The sequence below is a fragment of the Pseudophryne corroboree genome, chromosome 2 (genome assembly GCF_028390025.1).
Source record: "Pseudophryne corroboree isolate aPseCor3 chromosome 2, aPseCor3.hap2, whole genome shotgun sequence".
Lineage (NCBI taxonomy): Eukaryota > Metazoa > Chordata > Amphibia > Anura > Myobatrachidae > Pseudophryne > Pseudophryne corroboree.
This window is the reverse complement of record NC_086445.1, coordinates 877,589,567-877,610,313: the sequence shown is the minus strand read 5'-3', so window position 1 is coordinate 877,610,313 and position 20,747 is coordinate 877,589,567. Positions and strand designations below refer to the sequence as shown.

Sequence of the window (20,747 nt, the reverse complement as noted above, 5' to 3'; positions counted from 1 at the left end):
TATAAATTGGCCCTCATGTACTTGATGTCCTTTATTGACAACCTAGTATATTCTGCAGAGTAAACTAATAGATAAAATTCACAATGGCGCTCCTACTGACAATGAGGCAGCCTAGGATCACTATAGGTGAATCCTCAAGCACCCAATAAATATTGGAAACAACAGAAAAGTGAACCTTTGGCGCCTTCAGCTAGTCATAGATGACGAAACGCGTTGGTTGATATAGTGCCTGGTTTCAAGGCGACAGACAAAATAAGAATTTACTTACCGATAATTCTATTTCTCGTAGTCCGTAGTGGATGCTGGGAACTCCGTAAGGACCATGGGGAATAGCGGCTCCGCAGGAGACTGGGCACATCTAAAGAAAGCTTTAGGACTATCTGGTGTGCACTGGCTCCTCCCCCTATGACCCTCCTCCAAGCCTCAGTTAGGATACTGTGCCCGGACGAGCGTACACAATAAGGAAGGATTTTGAATCCCGGGTAAGACTCATACCAGCCACACCAATCACACCGTACAACTTGTAATATGAAACCCAGTTAACAGCATGATAACAGAGGAGCCTCTGAATAGATGGCTCACAACAAGAACCCGATTAGTTAACAATAACTATGTACAAGTATTGCAGACAATCCGCACTTGGGATGGGCGCCCAGCATCCACTACGGACTACGAGAAATAGAATTATCGGTAAGTAAATTCTTATTTTCTCTGACGTCCTAGTGGATGCTGGGAACTCCGTAAGGACCATGGGGATTATACCAAAGCTCCCAAACGGGCGGGAGAGTGCGGATGACTCTGCAGCACCGAATGAGAGAACTCCAGGTCCTCCTCAGCCAGGGTATCAAATTCGTAGAATTTTGCAAACGTGTTTGCCCCTGACCAAGTAGCTGCTCGGCAAGTTGTAAAGCCGAGACCCCTCGGGCAGCCGCCCAAGATGAGCCCACCGTCCTTGTGGAATGGGCTTTTATTGATTTAGGCTGCGGTAATCCTACCGCAGAATGCGCCAGCTGAATAGTGCTACAAATCCAGCGCACAATAGACTGCTTAGAAGCAGGAGCACCCAGCTTGTTGGGTGCCATCAGGATAAACAGCGAGTCAGTTTTCCTGACTCCAGCCGTCCTGGAAAAATAAAATTTTCAGGGCCCTGACTACGTCCAGCAACTTGGAATCCTCCAAGTCCCCAGTAGCCGCAGGCACCACAATAGGTTGTTTCAAGTGAAAACCTGAGACCACCTTCGGGAGAAACTGAGGACGAGTCCTCAACTCTGCCCTATCCATATAGAAAATCAGATAAGGCCTTTTACATGACAAAGCCGCCAATTCTGACACACGCCCGGCCAAGGCCAACAGCATGACCACTTTCCACGCGAGATACTTTAGCTCCATGGTTTTAAGTGGCTCAACCAATGCGTCTTTAGGAAATCCAACACCACGTTGAGATCCAAAAAGTGCCACAGGAGGCACAAAAGGAGGCTGAATATGTAGTACTCCTTTAACCAAAGTCTGAACTTCAGGCAGTGAAGCCAGTTCTTTCTGGAAGAAAATCGACAGAGCCGAAATCTGGACCTTGATGGACCCAAATTTGAGGCCCAAACGTCACCCCTGCTTGCAGGAAGTGCAGGAATCGACATAGTTGAAATTCCTCCGTCGGGGCGTTCATGGCCTCCCACCAAGCAACAAATTTTCGCCAAACGCGGCGATAATGTCTTGCGGTGACATCCTTCCTGGCTATGATCAGGGTAGGGATGACTTCCTTCGGAATACCCTTTTCCTTTAGGATCCGGTGTTCCACAGCCATGCCGTCAAACGCAGCCGCGGTAAGTCTTGGAACAGACAGGGTCCCTGCTGCAGCAGGTCTTGTCTGAGCGGCAGAGGCCAAGGGTCCTCTGCCAGCATCTCTTGAAGTTCCGGGTACCAAGCTCTTCATGGCCAATCCGGAACCCCGAGTATGGTTTTCACTCCTCGCCTTCTTATTATTCTCAGTACCTTGGGTATGAGAGGTAGAGGAGGAGACACATAAACCGACTGGTACACCCACGGTGTCACTAGAGCGTCCCCAGCGATCGCCTGAGGGTCCCTTGACCTGGCGCAATATCTTTTCAACTTCTTGTTGAGGCGGGACGCCATCATGTCCACCCGTGGTCATTCCCAACGGTTTACCCGCATTTGGAAAACATCTTGATGAAGTCCCCATTCTCCTGGGTGTAGGTCGCCCATCGGAGAATCCTTGTGGCTTCTGCCATCGCCATCCTGCTTCTTGTGCCGCCCTGTCTGTTTACATGGGCGACCGCCGTGATGTCGTCTGATTGGATCAGTACCGGCTGGTTCTGAAGCAGGGGCCTTGCTTGGCTTAGGGCATTGTAAATGGCCCTTAGCTGCAGAATATTTATGTGAAGCGAAATCTCCTTGGAAAATTTCTTCCCTGTGTGACTGCACCCCAGCCCGTGCATTGATGTACCGACACCTGTCCTGGTTTTAGGATGTCTCTGACTCCTCGGCTTTTTCCACTGGAAGAAACACTCTTTTCTGGTCTGACTTTGGAATATTGAGAATCCAGTCGTGCTGTTGTAGCACTTCTGCTACCCCCACTACCAAATGTTCTTTGGACCTTGCCTTTATCAGGAGATCGTCCAAGTACGGGATAATAAAAACTTCCTTCTTGCGAAGGCGTATCGTCACTTCGGCCATTACCTAGGTAAAGACCTTCGGTGCCGTGGACAACTCCACCGGCCGCGTCTGGAACTGATAGTGACAGTCCTGTACCACATATCTGAGGTACTCCTGGTGAGGGGGGTAAATGGGGACATGCAGGTACGCATCCTTGATGTCCAGGGAGACCCTGTAATCCCCCTCGTCCAGGCTCGTAATAACCGCCCTGAGCGATTCCATCTTGAACTTGAATCTTCTGATATAAAAGTTCAAGTATTTTAATTTCAAGATGGGTCTCACCGAACCGTTTCGGTACCACAACCACTGTGGAATAGTAACCCCTTCCTTGCTGAAGGAGGGGTACCTTGACAATCACTTGTTGTGATTATAGTGTTGAATATCCACCAACACCGTCTCCCTGTCAGAGGGAGGTGCCGGTAAGGCAGATTTTAGGAAACGGCGGGGGGAAGAACGTCTCGAACTCCAGCCTGTACCCCTGAGATCCTGCTAGAAGGACCCAGGGATCCATGTAAGAGAGCCCACTGTCCGCTGAAATATCTGAGACGGGCCCCCACCGTACCCGGGTCCGCCTGAGCAGCCCCCGCACCATGCTGTGGACCTACCAGACGCAGGGAGGACTTCTGCTCATGGGAACTAGCTGTGTGTTGCAGCTTTTTCCTCTACCCTTGCCTCTCGGCAGAAAGGATGAGCCTCTAGCCCTCTTGCTTTTCTGGGGCCGAAAGGACTGTACTTGATGATACGGTGCTTTCTTTTGTTGTGGGGTAGCCTGTGGCAAAAAAATCGATTTCCCAGCAGTAGCTGTGGAAACGAGGTCTGAAAAACTATCCCCAAACAGTTTTACCCCCTTATAGGGCAACTTCCATGTGCCGATTCGAGTCGGCATCGCCTGACCATTGTCAAGTCCATAACCCCCGTCTGGCGGCAATGGACCTAGCGCTTATTTTTGATGCCAGCCGGCAAATATCCCTCTGTGCATCACGCATGTATAAGACCACGTCTTTTATATGCTCTATTTTCAGCAAAATATTGTCCCTAACCATAGTTATTTTCCGACAGGGAATCTGACCACGCAGCGGGAGCACTGCACATCCATGCCGAAGCAACGGCTGGTCGCAATATAATGCCCTAGTGTGTGACCATATCTTATAGGGTAACCTCCTGCTTTCTATCAGCAGGTTCCTTCAGGGCGGCCGTATCCGGAGACGGTAGTGCCACCTTTTCTGATAAGCGTGTAAGCGCTGTATATACCCTATGGGGTGTTTCCCCGCGTGACCTATCCTCTGGCGGGAAAGGGTACGCTGCCAATAACCGTTGTAGAAATTATCAATTTCTTACCGGGGGAAGACCACTCTTCCTCACACACCTCATTTAATTTCTCAGATGCAGGAAAAACTACTAATAGTTTTCTCTCACCAAACACAATACCCTTTTATGTGGTATCTGGGGTATAATCATAAATGTGTAATACATTTTTCATTGCCTCAATCCTGTAACGGGTGGACCTATTTGGAGGGTACACCAGTCTCATCGATGTCGACACTGGAGTCAGTATCCGTGTCGACATCTGTGTCTGTTATCTGAGGTAGCGGGCGATTTTAAAGCCCCCCATGACATTTGAGACGCTGGAACAGGCACAAGCTGAGTAGCCGGCTGTTCCGTGTCGTCGACCTTTTATGTAAGGAGTTGACACTTTCACGTAATCCTTCCATAAGTTCAACCACCCCGGTGTCGACCCCGCAGGGGGTGACAACATATTTACAGGCATTCGCTCCGCCTCCACCTCATTATCCTCCACATACCTGTCGACACAGCCGTACCGACACACAGCACACACACAGGGAATGCTCTGATAGAGGACAGGACCCCACAAAGCCCTTTGGGGAGACAGAGGGAGAGTATGCCAGCACACACCAGGGCGCTATATATCACAGGGATAGCACCTATAAAAAAGTGTTTTCCCTTATAGCTGCATATATTTGTATACTGCGCCTAAATTGTGCCCCCCCTCTCTTTTTAACCCTTTCTGTAGTGTATTAACTGCAGGGGAGAGCCAGGGAGCTTCCCTCCAACGGAGCTGTGAGGGAAAATGGCGCCAGTGTGCTGAGGAGATAGGCTCCGCCCCCTTCTCGGCTGACTTTTCTCCCGCTTTTTTCTGGAATCTGGCAGGGGTTAATATACATCCATATAGCCCTGGGGGTATTTTTGCCAGCCAAGGTGTTTATATTGCTGCTCAGGGCGCCCCCCCCCCTAGCGCCCTGCACCCATCAGTGACCGGAGCTTCTGGCTCTGTAAGGGGGACAGCGGCGCGGCTCTGGGACCGGACTCCGAGGCTGGGCCTGTGTTCGATCCCTCTGGAGCTAATGGTGTCCAGTAGCCTAAGAAGCCCAAGCTGGCTGCAAGCAGGCAGGTTCGCTTCTTCTCCCCTTAGTCCCTCGATGCAGTGAGCCTGTTGCCAGCAGGTCTCACTGAAAATAAAAAACCTAAAACTAACTTTTATCTAAGAAGCTCAGGAGAGCCCCCTAGATTGCACCCTGCTCGGTCGGGCACAAAAATCTAACTGAGGCTTGGAGGAGGGTCATAGGGGGAGGAGCCAGTGCACACCAGATAGTCCTAAAGCTTTCTTTAGATGTGCCCAGTCTCCTGCGGAGCCGCTATTCCCCATGGTCCTTACGGAGTTCCCAGCATCCACTAGGACGTCAGAGAAAAGCAGTTTTTTCAATTATACAGAAATACAAGTGTACCTATGTATTTGAACTACTGTTCTATTAATTTATTTTAAATAATTATAGAAAGCGTTTTAATAAATGACATATACTATGAAGATTAAGTACTGTGGTTGTATTCAATGTACAATAGGTTATAACAAATAGACCAATCTCTGTACCGTAGATATATGTTTTGATGTTCTATGAAGGGTTTCAATATACACAAACGTTCATATTAGGCGCCCCTTAAAGATACAATGTATGTATGTATGTATACACACACACATTATATATATATATATATATATATATATATATATATATATATATATATATATATACACACACACATACACACACATATATATACACACACATACACACACATACGCATACATACACACTGACCATTCATCAGTTTTTACATATTAGTTGAATTGTTTTAGCTACCACGTACTGACATTAAAAAAAAGTAACTATACTATAAACTAAACTATGTTCCTCCATGCTTTTCTGCAGAAAACTGCCAACACAGAAGCAAAATATTTAAATGTACATATGATGATAACGAAGAGGATCGAGATGTACCACTAAATCTATCTTTAAGGAGATCCCTTGTATAAGAGCAGCTTTAGCAGACTATAAAACAGTAAGCCGTACTCAGCACTGACCACTCACACCATCGGCACATTTCCTCTAACCTCATTTGTGACTTACTCAATATCTTTTCGTACAGATCCCAAGAGGTCTTCTCTTTCTCGGATTGCCTGGAAATTGGCTTTTGTTTTGTGAAATTCATGTGTGTAATCCTGCAATGCAACATTCACATCTATTAATAAATGGATAGCATTACTCATTATTAGCAAGCTAACAGATACCAGCAACCTGATAAATATGTAATAAGGCATAAAGGAAGTATGGGACTTTTTATTGCATGGTAGGGCTACCACAGAACTAGAGCCATTAACTCTTACTATAGTGTAATGCATATAAAAGTATCTGTTTAGTAGAAAGAATCAAGATAAATACACAATTTAAGACTCTGGTGGTCAACAGTAGGCTCACACTTCCATTTTCTCTGCCAGAATGCATAGAGGCAGGGACAGCCTAGGCTCCATGGTGAAAAATGTCCTTCTGGCATGGTTTCTGTATGTACAGAATCTTTCTGACTGTTATCACAGTGATGAGGAAGTAACATCATATAGGTGCCAATAACGTTCCTCAACACTAAAACAAGGAAGAGGAGGGCCAAATCTGCAACCTGTATTTGCTACTTAGAAGCAGCAACTAATGACCCTGGCAGCCACTCTTTTCCCTACTTGCACTCCTCCAGAGGCAAGTCTTAGGGACCATCCAGACTCGCGGGGAGCAAGTACCGTATATACTCGAGTATAAGCCGACTTTTTCAGCACTTTTTTTTGTGCTGAAAAAGCCACCTCGGCTTATACTCGAGTCAGCGTTAGGAGGGACACGGAGAGCACAGCGCGTGGCTCTCCTGTGTCACTCCTGCATCTCCGGCGGCAGCGGCGTGTGCGTGTTAAAGGAAGTGCACGAACCGGCACTTCCTTTAACACACGCCGCTGCCGCCGGAGAGACACAGGAGAGCCGCGCGCTGCGCTCTCAGTGTCCCTCCTTCAGATGACAGCGCGGGAGCGACGGAGGGTAAGTATCCGGCACTGTGGGGCATATCTGGCACACCTGGCACTGTGGGGCACATCTGGCACTGTGGGGCACATCTGGCACTATGAGGTCTGTGTACGGGTAGAGCTGCATTTCCCACCCTAGGCTTATACTCGAGTCAATAAGTTTTCCCAGGTTTTTGTGGTAAAATTAGGTGCCTCGGCTTATATTCGGGTCAACTTATACTCGAGTATATACGGTAAGTACACTAGCAACGCAAAAACACCCCACTACAATTATACTAACATCGCACAGCTGAGAGATGGGAAAAGGAGACAGAAGGGAATGAGGCGTCACACTAGGCACCTTCTAAGTAGGCTTCTTTAATCCGGCAGGGTCCACAGGTTATCCACAGGATAACAATGGGATATGATGAAGCGACAGCGGATTGGCACCAATCGATCAAAGGTTTCCGGCCTCCCAGCATGCAACGGACCCGTCCATATATCCTCGCCTCCTGGCTCAGGCAAATCAGTTTTTTGTTGGTGTGGCAGGAGCCGGACCATGGTCAGAGGGCTGCTTTTTAGCAGCCCTAAGCTTTCTTATTTTATTTTTATAGTCTTACTAGTTAGAGTGATCTTTCTAAGCAGCGTCCTATATGTATATTAGAAAGAGTCGCTCCAGCAACTCTCCGCCGGGTCGCGACAACACTTACCCACGACAACAGTGCTGTTTCGGCGGGCGTCTGTGTCGGATATACTAGCAGGTACAGCAGACGTTACCAGGCTGTGGACAGGGCAAGGGGAGAAGGTAAGGCATCGGTTCCGCTTAGCTAGAGGAATACGGACACAGGTGCACTGTTTTGGGAGGAGACTACCAAACAGTAGCTGACACGGCTGCCACCGCGGGTGCATCAGCGCTAGGCTTTAGGGATCATAGGCACCAGGAATAGCATAAGGCCGCGATCCCTAGGGTTGATGTCAGCAGGGGGAGTCAGATGCTCTCCTGTTCACCCCTCCCTCCGGTTCATGACCAGTTTCCTCCGCCCTCCGGTTCATGACCAGTTTCCTCCGAGTCTCTCGCCATGAACAGTTTCCTTGCTTCCATCCCAGACGCTGTGCATGAGGGGACCCGGTCGCAGCATAGGCGGCTGTGTGACAGGTGCGTCTGTGTTTACTGAGCGTCTGTGTCCACTATAGGTTCATGGAGCGGTAGTGTACACTAGTAGTGTCTGGATCCACTCAGCGTTCGCTAACATATTGATTGATCGATCCTGGAAGCGAGGCGAGTCTCCCTGTATCCCACTCTACTGAATACGGGCTATACAGCACTAAATCTCTATCTACCTTTTTGAGTACGGTTAGATAAGTGCCTATTGCATATGAGTCTGTATACATTTACTGTTTCTTTCGCATTGCATCTGAATACGTTAGATCTGTTTAAACATGAGAAGTAATATGTTCTCCTACATACTTAAAAATGTGTTTCTAGTTGATGATGTGCTCATATTGGTAATTATACTAATGTATAACATGTGACTGACTGCTAGTGTGATTGCTGACTTTACTATATATTCTGTCAGTTTGTTTTTCTGATCCTCAATGCTGGTGCATGGGTAGGGTCAGATTGTATGTCACTTTAGAAACTTTAAAGTGATTACAGTCACAAATTGTGTAATACACTGTGCAAGTGCTGATTATTTATGATGTCTAAGAGTGGCAAAGATGATGAAGGTACACTCACAGCAACACCAACACTCATATCATGTTTGTCTTGCAAAACTGTATTATCCTCACAGTATCTGGTTCAGGATGGTTTGTGTGCAAATTGTTTTAGTTTTCAGCAAAATACAAGGCAGATCCCTGTACAATGACAGGTACAGATGGATCCACCTTGGGCTATGTTTGCACAGACCTTATCCAGTATAGCTGAACGGATAATTCCCACAGCTTCTGTACCAGGAATAGGTTACACTATTAACCCTTACATGTAGCTCCCTACCTACGGTATATCACTTCCACCAGCAGCCTTTCAAAAGAAACAAGCTGATAAACCGATGGTAAGTAAATCTTCACCATCACAGGCTACACATGAGGCAGAGGAGGATTCATCGGAAGATGAAAGCTCAATTAATTGTACTTCGGCATACAAAGAGGAGGAAGAAGGTCTCAGCTCAGTGGATATAGCGGAGTTAATTAGAGCAATGAAAGCCATTCTATCCTTAGAGGATTCAGCAGAGCCTGTGTTAAAAACCAAGGCACCTGTGTTTAAACGTCCCAAAACAGTTAAGACTGAGTTTCCAGGGTCAGATCAGCTCACGGATATCATGGAAGAGGCTTGGGCTACGCCCAATAAGAAGTTTAGAATTCCAAAAAAATGGGATTCCAATTATCCTCTTCCAGCTGGGGATTGTTTAAAAAGGAGGTGGCTCCTAAAGTAGATACGCATGTGAGTCGATTAGTGCGAAAATCTATATTACCTTAGCCTTCAACATCATTAAATGAGGTCACGGATAGGAGAGTGGATGGTTTTCTAAAAACCATATTTTCCCTGTCTGTGGCAGTCATAAAGCCAGCCATGGCTTCAGCTTGGATGGCAAAGGCAGTGGCTGCCTGGGCTGAGACATTGGAAGGGGATTTTTTTTAGCAGCTTCTAGAGAGCAAAAATCGCACATAAAACAGGCTGCAATATTCTTGGAAGAAGCAGCTTTAGATATGGGTACTATTGCCTCCAGGGTATCAGCTTCAACAATAGCTGCTCGAAGAGCAGTTTGGTTGCGTACGTGGAAAGCTGATTCAGAATCTATGAAGGTTTTGAAATCTTTGCCTTTTTCTGGAAATATTCTTTTTGGTTAAGAATTGAAAGATATTCTAGAGTCAGACACATACAACTTCAAACCTAAAGGTCCGGCTTTTCGGTCTCAAGGAAAAGCTAAGGGATAAAGCGATCGCAAGCAGCCCCAATACAACAATTCTGGCAAGTCAAAAAAGCATTGGACTACCAGATGGCCAGCTTCCAACTCAGAAAGCCATCAGCCTGATGGTGCAGGCCTCCACCTGGGGGACTCCAGGGTAGGGGGCCGACTTCTTCGGTTTGCACAGATCTGGCAGCAGCCTACAACAGATGCCTGGGTGCAGGAAGCGGCATCTCTAGGTTATGCTTTTCCCTTCTAGAAGCATCCTCCTTGAAGGTTTTTTTGTACCAACCCGTCTCGGGTAGAGACTAAGGCCAGGGTTTTGCAAGAAGCAGTTCAGAAATTGCTTCAGTCAGGAGTAGTCATTCCAGTTCCCCCTGCACTACGAGGACAGGGTTTTTACTCCAACCTGTTTTTGGTTCAGAAGCCAAATGGGTCATTTCGGCCCATTCTCAATCTCAAAATGCTAAACAAATACATTTGGGTACCTCGGTTTCACATGGAGACGTTACGTTCCATAGTCTTGGCCATGGAGCCAGGGGATTATATGGTATACCTGGATATACAGGATGCTTACCTACATGTTCCTATAGCACTGTCTCATCAGTGCCATCTCAGGTTCGCTATCCTCCAGCAGCATTTTCAGTTCCAGGTCCTACCCTTTGTGTTAGCCACAGCCCCCAGAGTATTTACCAAGATTATGGTGGTTATGGCAAGTTATCTCCGCCAGCAGGGGATAAGAATTTTTCCATACCTCGACGATCTTTTAATCCTGGCACAGTCACAGGAATTGCTCCTATGTCATCTCCAACAGACAATAACATGTCTGCAGAGGCACGGGTGGCTCATAAATTGGGCAAAATCGTCTCTAGTTCTGTCACAACGGAGGACTCACTTGGGGGCTGTACTGGATTCAGGTCTCCAGAGAGTATTTTTACCTCGAAACAAGATATCAAAGGTTCAGTCAAGGATTCAAGACTTGCTACACAGTCAAACGGTATCCATTCATGCAGCAAAACGAGTGATGGGTTTGATGGTGTCAACATTCGACATGGTGGAGTAAGCACAATTCCACTCAATGCTTCTGCAGCGTCTGATTCTTGCCAAATGGAATGGATTACATCAGACGATAAAAACACAGACTATGGTACTTTCGATAAAAGTAAGAAGGTCATTAGCCTGGTGGCTACAGACGTCTCATCTGGACAAGGCGAGACCCTTTTGGATATCAGATTGGGAAATTCTGACAACAGATGCCAGGCCCCATGGCTGGGGAGCAGTGTCAGGAAGGTTGTGTTTCCAAGGGCGATGGGCCAAAGAAGAAAGTTGCCTGCCAATAAATGTGTTGGAACTTCGGGCCATATACATGGCACTGATTCAGGCAAAGGACATTCTTCGAGGAAAACCAGTCCAGATCCGCTCGGACAATGCGACGGCAGTGGCATAACGCAAACATCAGGGAGGAACTCGCATCCATAAAGCAATGAAGGAGGTAAGTCGCATACTAAAGTGGGCAGAACTTCATCATCCAAGCCTTGTCCGCAGTGTTTGTTCCTGGAGTCCTAAACTGGGAAGCGGACTTTCTCAGTCGCCACACCATTCAAGCAAGCGAATGGGCTATACACCCGGGGGTCTTCCAGACTCTAGCAGACAAATGGGGGTTGCCAGAAATAGATCTCATGGCGTCCTGTCTGAACAACAAAGTGCTCGTATACAGGTCAAGAACAAAGGATCCCAGAGCGATCTTTGTGGATGCCCTTTCGGCGAGATGGGACTTTCATCTTGCTTATGTGTTCCCTCCAATCACTCTATTACCCAGAGTGGTGAGAAAGATAGAAGCAAGGAAAGGGTGCCGTGATACTAATAGCTCCGGCTTGGCCAAGAAGGCATTGGTATACAGATCTGCAGAGAATGTCGATGGATGCTCTATTTCTGCTCCTTCAACGTCCAGACCTACTGACGCAGGGTCCTTGTTATCACAGACATCTGGATCGACTGTCTTTGACGGCGTGGCTATTGAAACCTCTATCCTGAAGTCAAGAGGATTCTCACAACAGGTAATTCAAACAATGCTCAGAGCAAGGAAACCTTCCTCAGCTCGTATTTATCACCATATATGGCAAACCTATATTCATTGGTGCAGTGAAAGAAAGGAGGACCCGAAATCTTTCAGAGTTTCCAGGGTCTTAGCATTCCTTCAGGCAGGAATGGATAAGGGTTTGAAGGTGGCTTCCTTGAGAGTGCAAGTGTCGGCATTGACTGTATGGTTCCAAAAGAAAATTGCCAATTTACAGGATGTGCATACTTTTTTTCCAGGGAATGCTGCGCATTCAACCTCCGTTTGTTCCACCTACAGTGCAGTGGGACTTATGTTTAGTCCTGAAAGCCCTTCAAGTTGCCCCATTTAAACCACTTAATAAAGTGGATCTTAAATGGTTGCAGGCTAAAGCGCTCTTTCTACTGACTAGAAGAGTATCAGATTTAGGGGCATTGTCATGTCGTTCCCCATTTCTGATTCTTTTTATCCAGACAGAGCAGTTCTCAGAACTAGATCTGGGTATTTTCCTAAGGTGGTGTCTAAATTCCACCTTAATGAAGAAATTGTAGTCCCGGCTTTTCAGGTACCGGGACTTCCTGCGGGAGATGCGTCGCTGGACGTGGTCCGTGCATTAAGGATCGACGTGGATCATACCAGTGCCATCAGAAAGACAGATTCTCTCTTCATTCTCTACGGATTTCACAAGCGAGGATGGCCTGCTAGTAAACAAACGCTGGCAAGATGGCTTCGGATGACGATTTCAGAAGCATATTCTCAGGCTGATCTCCCTGTTCTGGCTAATGTCTCTGCTCACTCTACTCGTAAGGTAGGTCCCTCATGGGCAGCACAGCGTGGTGCTTCAGCAGAACAGATATGTAAGGCAGCCACATTCATTAGACATTATGCCTTGGATACCTTTGCCTCTCATGACGCTGAATTCAGGCGAAGGGTTCTCCTGTCCAATCAGGAGCGCCCCCTCCACTAAATTGCTTTGGGAAATCCCATTGTTATTCTGTGGATAATCTGCGGACCCTGCCAGAGAAAATAAGATTTTAAAAACTACCGGTAAATCTATTTCTCCTAGTCCGTAGAGGATGCTGGGGACTCCGTAAGGACCATGGGGTATAGATGGGCTCCGCAGGAGATAGTCAAAGTTCTTTTTAGGTGCCCTATGGGTGTGCACTGGCTCCTCCCTCTATGCCCCTCCTCCAGACCTCAGTGAGAGTACTGTGCCCAGAGGAGATGGACAATACAAGGCAGGATTTAGCAATCCAAGGGCAAGATTCATACCAGCCCACACCAATCATACCATGTAACCTGGAACATACATAACCAGTTAACAGTATGAACAACAACAACAGTAAAGGTCCAAGACCGATGTCAACTGTAACATAACCCTTATGTAAGCAACAACTATATACAAGTCTTGCAGAGTTTCCGCACTGGGACGGGCGCCCAGCATCCTCTACGGACTAGGAGAAATAGATTTACCGGTAGGTTTAAAATCTTATTTTCTCTTACGTCCTAGAGGATGCTGGGGACTCCGTAAGGACCATGGGGTTTATACCAAAGCATCCAATCGGGCGGGAGAGTGCGTATGACTCTGCAGCACCGACTGAGCAAACGCTAGGTCCTCATCAGCCAGGGTATCAAACTTGTAGAATTTAGCAAAAGTGTTTGACCCCGACCAAGTCGCCGCTCGGCAAAGTTGTAAAGCCGAGACGCCTCGGGCAGCCGCCCAAGAAGAGCCCACCTTCCTAGTGGAATGGGCCTTAACCGAATTTGGTGCCGGCAATCCAGCCGTAGAGTGAGCCTGCTGAATCGTATTACAGATCCAGCGAGCAATAGTCTGCTTTGAAGCAGGAGCGCCAATCTTATTAAAACAGAGCCTCTGTTTTCCTAATTCTAGCCGTCCTGGCTACATAAATCTTTAAGGCCCTGACTACGTCCAGGGATCTGGAATCCTCCAGGTCACCGGTAGCCACAGGCACCACAATAGGTTGATTCATATGGAACGACAAAACCACTTTAGGCAAAAATTGCGGACGTGTCCTCAATTCAGCTCGATCCACATGAAAAATCAAGTAGGGGCTCTTGTGTGAAAGAGCCGCCAACTCTGACACTCGCCTTGCTGATGCTAAGGCCAACAACATGACCACCTTCCAGGTAAGAAATTTCAACTCAACCTTGTTAAGCGGTTCAAACCAGTGTGATTTTAGGAACTACAACACCACGTTCAGGTCCCATGGTGCCACTGGAGGCACAAAAGGGGGCTGGATGTGCAGCACTCCCTTTACAAACGTCTGGACTTCTGGAAGTGAAGCCAATTCCTTCTGAAACAAAATCGAGAGGGCCGAAATCTGTACCTTAACCGAGCCTAATTTCAGGCCCATATCCACTCCTGTCTGTAAGAAGTGGAGAAGACGACCCAGATGAAAATCTTCCGTAGGTGCATTCTTGGTCTCACACCAAGACACATACTTTCGCCAGATACGGTGATAATGTTTTATTGTCACCACCTTCCTAGCCTTTATTAAAGTAGGGATGACCTCTTCCGGAATCCCCTTTTTTGCTAGGATTCGGCGTTCAACCGCCATGCCGTCAAACGTAACCGCGGTAAGTCTTGAAATACACAGGGCCCCTGCTGCAACAGGTCTTCCCTCAGAAGAAGAGGCCAGGGGTCTCCTGTGAGCATCTCTTGTAGATCCGAGTACCAGGCCCTTCGAGGCCAGTCTGGGACAACGAGTATCGCCTGTACTCTTCTTCGTCTTATGATCCTCAACACTTTCGTGATGAGAGGAAGAGGAGGAAACACATAGACCGATTCGAACACCCACGGTGTTATCAGTGCGTCTACTGCTACTGCCTGAGGGTCCCGAGACCTGGCGCAATACCTCCGAAGTTTTTTGTTGAGGCGTGACGCCATCATGTCTATTTGAGGAGTTCCCCAAAGACGTGTTACGTCTGCAAAGACTTCTTGATGAAGTCCCCACTCTCCTGGATGGAGATCTTGTCTGCTGAGGAAGTCTGCTTCCCAGTTCTCCACTCCCGGAATGAAGACAGCCGACAGAGCGCTTACATGATTTTCCGCCCAGCGAAGTATCCTTGTGGCTTCTGCCATCGCGACTCTGCTTCTTGTCCCGCCTTGGCGGTTCACATGAGCCACTGCTGTGACATTGTCTGATTGAATCAGAACCGGTAGGTTTCGAAGAAAACTCTCCGCTTGTCGAAGGCCGTTGTAAATGGCCCTGAGTTCCAACACATTGATGTGTAGACAGGACTCCTGGTCTGACCAAAGACCCTGAAAAGTCTTTCCCTGTGTGGCCGCTCCCCATCCTCGGAGGCTCGCGTCCGTGGTAACCAGGATCCAGTCCTGAATCCCGAACCGGCGACCCTCCAGCAGGTGAGCACTTTGCAACCACCACAGGAGGGACACTCTGGTTCCTGGGGACAGAGTTATTTTCCGATGTAAATGCAGATGGGACCCGGACCACTTGTCCAGAAGGTCCCATTGAAAAGTCCTTACATGGAACCTTCCGAAGGGAATGGCCTCGTAGGCCGCCACCATTTTCCCCAGAACTCGAGTGCATTGGTGAACTGACACCCTTTTCGGTTTTAGCAGGTCTCTGACCATGTTCTGGATTTCTTGGGCTCTCTCTATTGGAAGGAAGACCTTCATTTATTCCGTATCCAGTATCATACCTAGTAACGGTAGTCGAGTTGTCGGAATCAACTGTGACTTCGGTAGATTTAGAATCCAACCGTGTTGCTGGAGCACTCTCAGAGAGAGCGCCACACTGCTCAGCAATTTCTCTCTTGATCTCACTTTTATCAGGAGATTGTCCAAGTATGGGATAATTGTGACTCCATGCTTGCGCAGGACCACCATCATTTCCGCCATTATCTTGGTGAAAATCCTCGGGGCCGTGGAAAGTCCAAACGGCAACGTCTGAAATTGGTAATGACAATCCTGTACAGCGAATCTCAGGTATTCCTGATGCGGGGCATATATGGGGACATGAAGGTACGCATCCTTTATGTCCAGAGACACCATAAACTCCCCCTCCTCCATGTTGGCTATTATTGCTCTGAGAGATACCATTTTGAATTTGAATCTTTTTATGTACAGGTTTAGGGATTTCAGATTCAAAATCGGTCTGACCGAACCGTCCGGTTTCGGGACCACAATTAGGGTTGAATAGTAACCTCTTCCCTGCTGGTGCAGGGGAACCTTGATTATCACTTGCTGTATACACAGCGTTTGAATTGCAGCTAACACTACATCCCTTTCCGATGTGGAAGCTGGTAGGGCAGATTTGAAAAAACGGCGCGGGGGCACCTCCTCGAATTCCAATTTGTAACCCTGGGAAACTATTTCCAACACCCAGGGATTCAGTTCCGAACTGACCCAGACCTGACTGAAAAGTCGAAGACATGCCCCCACCGGTGCTGACTCCCTCAGGGGAGTCCCAGCGTCATGCTGTGGGTTTTGGAGCAGCCGGGGAGGACTTTTGTTCCTGGGCACCTGCCGAAGCAGGTGCTCTCTTGCCTCTGCCGGTGCTCTCTTGCCTCTGCCCTTACCTCTGGCGAGGAAAGAGGATCCCCGACCTCTTTTGGACTTGTGCAACCGAAAGGACTGCATCTGATAGGGTGTTGCTTTCTTTTGCTGTTGGGGAATATATGGTAAAAAATTAAATTTACCTGCTGTAGCTGTGGAAACCAGGTCCGTCAGCCCATCCCCAAACAATACATCACCCTTATAGGGTAGTACTTCCATATGTTTTTTGGAATCCGCATCACCCGTCCATTGGCGAGTCCATAAGGATCTTCTCGCTGAGATAGACATGGCATTGGCCCTAGAAGCTAGCAATCCAATGTCCCTTTGAGCCTCCCTCATAAATAAGACTGCGTCTTTTATATGGGCTAGAGTTAGGAATATAGTATCTTTATCCATAGTATCAAATTGATCGGTCAGCTCATCTGTCCAAGCTGCAATTGCGCTACACACCCATGCCGACGCAATCATCGGTCTTAACACAGCACCCGTATGAGAATAAATACCCTTTAAGGTAGTTTCTTGCCTGCGATCTGCAGGGTCCTTAAGGGCCGCTGTGTCAGGAGACAGTAGCGCCACTTTTTTGGACAAGCGCGTCAGGGCCTTGTCCACAGTGGGGGGTGATTCCCAAATTTCCCTGTCCTGCTTAGGGAAGGGGTATGCCATATAAATTCTTTTGGGGATCTGCGGTCTCTTATCCTGAGTCTCCCAAGCTTTTTCAAAGAAATCATTCAATTCATGCGATGTGGGAAAATTAATAATCTGTTTCTTTTCCTTAAACATGTGTACCCTTGTGTCGGGGACCGAGGGTTCATCCACAATATGCAACACATCCCTTATTGCCACAATCATACACTGAATGGTTTTAGTCACCCTAGGGTGCAATTTTACTTCGTCATAGTCGACACTGGAATCAGAATCCGTGTCGGTAGTAGTGTCTTGTGTTAAGGGACGCTTTTGAGACCCCGAGAGGCCCTGTGAGTCGGTCCAATCTGAGGATTGACCGCCTGATGTCCCCCCTAAACCAGCCTTATCAAGCCTTTTATGTAAAGATGCCACACTTGCATGCAACGTATGCCACATGTCCATCCAATCTGGAGTCGGCACAACCGACGGGAACACACCACTCATTTGCTCCACCTCCTCCTTGGAGAAGCCTTCCGCCTCAGACATGTCGACACACACGTACCGACACCCCACACACACAGGGAGTTACCTATAAGGGGATAAAACCCCAACAAGGCCCTTAGGAGAGATAGAGAGATAGAGTATGCCAGCACACACCCAGTGTTTAAAAACACTGGAATATATGACCAGATAGCGCTGTTATATGTATATAATTGTAATCTCCACTCACTGCGTCGCCAAAGTGCCCCCCTCCTCTTTTTTCCAGCCTGTGAAGCTCAGCAGGGGAGACAACAGGGAGCCAGCGTTTCCTCATGCAGTCTCTGTGGAGAAAATGGCGCTGGTTAGTGCTGAGGATCAAGCCCCGCCCACCCGACGGCGGGCTTCGGTCTCATCAACTTTCTATATAAAAATGGCGGGGTTACCGGATTTATTGTGCCACAGCCTAATCCATGCTTATCTATGCCAAATATGAGGAATATTGCTGCCCAGGGCACCCCCCCCCCTGCGCCCTGCACCCTTCAGTGCCTGCTTGTGTGTGTGTGACTGGGAGCAATGGCGCGCAGCTTACCGCTGCGCGCTTACCTCATGAAGATCTGATGTCTTCTGCTGCCTGATGTCTTCTTTGCCTTCTCATACTCACCCGGCTTCTATCTTCGGCATCTGTGAGGAGGACGGCAGCGCGGCTCCGGGACGAACCCCAGGTGAGACCTGTGTTCCGACTCTCTCTGGAGCTAATGGTGTCCAGTAGCCTTAGAAACAGTGCCCAACTTAACAAGCCAGCTCTGCTTCTCTCTCCTCGGTCCCATGATGCAGGGAGCCTGTTGCCAACAGGACTCCCTGAAAATAAAAAACCTAACAAAACTCTTTTTCCACAGAAAACTCTGGAGAGCTCTCTGCAGTGCACCCGTTCTCCTCTGGGCACAAGATCTAACTGAGGTCTAAAGGAGGGGCATAGAGGGAGGAGCCAGTGCACACCCATAGTCAAAGTTCTTTTTAGGTGCCCTATCTCCTGCCGAAGCCCGTCTATACCCCATGGTCCTTACGGAGTCCCCAGCATCCTCTAGGACGCAAGAGAAATATACGTTATGGTAAGAACTTACCGTTGATAACGGTATTTCTCCTAAGTCCACAGGATCCACAGGGATCCCACCCTGACGCACCTGATTTGAGGATACTTTTACTCACTAACCTCTTCCTTCTTGTACGGAAGGGTGTGCATGTGTGTTGTTCTCGCCTGATTAGGGCACTACATGATGCTCCTGCCTTGTGCTTTGGAATATAACTGATTTGCCTGAGCCAGGAGGCGGGGATATATGGACAGCGCGTTGCATGCTGGGAGGCCGGAAAGCTTTGATCGATTAGTGCCAATCCGCTGTCGCTTCATCATATCCCATTGTTATCCTGTGAACTTGGGAGAAATACCGTTATCAACGGTTAGTTCTTACCATAACGTAGATTTTCCTGTCTCTACTCAGCTCAATAAGGCATTAGTACAGGTGGATGCCGGCCATAGAGTTGAAAAGAAAAATAAGATTTTACTCACAGGTAAATCTATTTCTCGTAGTCCGTAGTGGATGCTGGGAACTCCGAAAGGACCATGGGGAGTAGCGGCTCCGCAGGAGACTGGGCACAACTAAAAGAAAGCTTTTAAACTACCTGGTGTGCACTGGCTCCTCCCACTATGACCCTCCTCCAAGCCTCAGTTAGGATACTGTGCCCGGAAGAGCTGACACAATAAGGAAGGATTTTGAATCCCGGGTAAGAAACATACCAGCCACACCAATCACACCGTACAACTCGTGATACCATATCCAGTTAACAGTATGAAACATAGCTGAGCCTCTCAACAGATGGCTCATAACAATAACCCTTTAGTTAACAATAACTATGTACAAGTATTGCAGACAATCCGCACTTGGGATGGGCGCCCAGCATCCACTACGGACTACGAGAAATAGATTTACCGGTGAGTAAAATCTTATTTTCTCCAACGTCCTAGTGGATGCTGGGAACTCCGAAAGGACCATGGGGATTATACCAAAGCTCCCAAACGGGCGGGAGAGTGCGGATGACTCTGCAGCACCGAATGAGAGAACTCCAGGTCCTCCTCAGCCAGGGTATCAAATTTGTAGAATTTAGCAAACGTGTTTGCCCCTGACCAAGTTGCAGCTCGGCAAAGTTGTAAAGCCGAGACCCCTCGGGCATCCGCCCAAGATGAGCCCACTTTCCTCGTGGAATGGGCTTTTACTGCTTTAGGATGCGGCAATCCAGCCGCAGAATGCTTCAGCTGAATTGTGCTACAAATTCAGCGAGCAATAGTCTGCTTAGAAGCAGGAGCACCTATTTTGTTGGGTGCCTACAGGATAAAAAGCGAGTCAGTTTTCCTGACTCCAGCCGTCCTGGAAATATACATTTTTAAGGCCCTGACTACGTCCAGTAACTTGGAATCTTCCAAGTCCCTAGTAGCCGCAGGCACTACAATAGGTTGGTTCAAGTGAAAAGCTGATACCACCTTAGGGAGAAACTGGGGACGAGTCCTCAATTCTGCCCTATCCATATGGAAAATCAGATAAGGGCTTTTACCTGACAAAGCCGCCCATTCTGACACACGCCTGGCCGAAGCCAAGGCCAATAACATGACCACTTTCCACGTGAGATATTTCAAATCCACAGTTTTAAGTGGCTCAAACCAATGTGATTTTAGGAAACTCAACACCACGTTGAGATCCCAAGGTGCCTCAGGAGGCACAAAAGGGGGCTGAATATGTAGCACTCCCTTTACAAATGTCTGAACTCCAGGCAGTGAAGCCAGTTCTTTCTGGAAGAAAATCGACAGAGCCGAAATCTGGACCGTAATTGAACCCAAGTTTAGGCCCATAGTCACTCCTGACTGTAGGAAGTGCAGAAAACGACCCAGCTGAAATTCCTCTGTTGGGGCCTTCCTGGCCTCACACCACGCAACATATTTTCGCCAAATACGGTGATAATGGTTTGCGGTTACTTCTTTCCTGGCTTTTATCAGCGCAGGAATGACTTCCTCCGGAATGCCCTTTTCCTTTAGGATCCGGAATTCAACCGCCATGCCGTCAAACGCAGCCGCGGTAAGTCTTGGAA

At 47.9% G+C, this 20,747-nt stretch overlaps 1 protein-coding gene and 1 long non-coding RNA gene across 4 annotated transcripts in view; one reads left to right on the top strand and one right to left on the bottom strand.

The window, feature by feature from the left end:
• LOC135049937 (uncharacterized) overlaps positions 1 to 20,747 on the top strand; it is a 153,082-nt gene that overhangs the window by 91,044 nt on the left and 41,291 nt on the right. The window lies entirely within an intron of this gene.
• Positions 1 to 20,747, bottom strand: part of GOSR1 (golgi SNAP receptor complex member 1) — a 241,617-nt gene that overhangs the window by 179,619 nt on the left and 41,251 nt on the right. For all 3 annotated transcript variants that reach the window (XM_063955965.1, XM_063955963.1, XM_063955964.1), the window contains exon 5: positions 6,096 to 6,187. In XM_063955965.1, the coding sequence (XP_063812035.1) occupies positions 6,096 to 6,187 (92 nt within the window). The remainder of the gene's footprint in view (positions 1 to 6,095; positions 6,188 to 20,747) is intronic.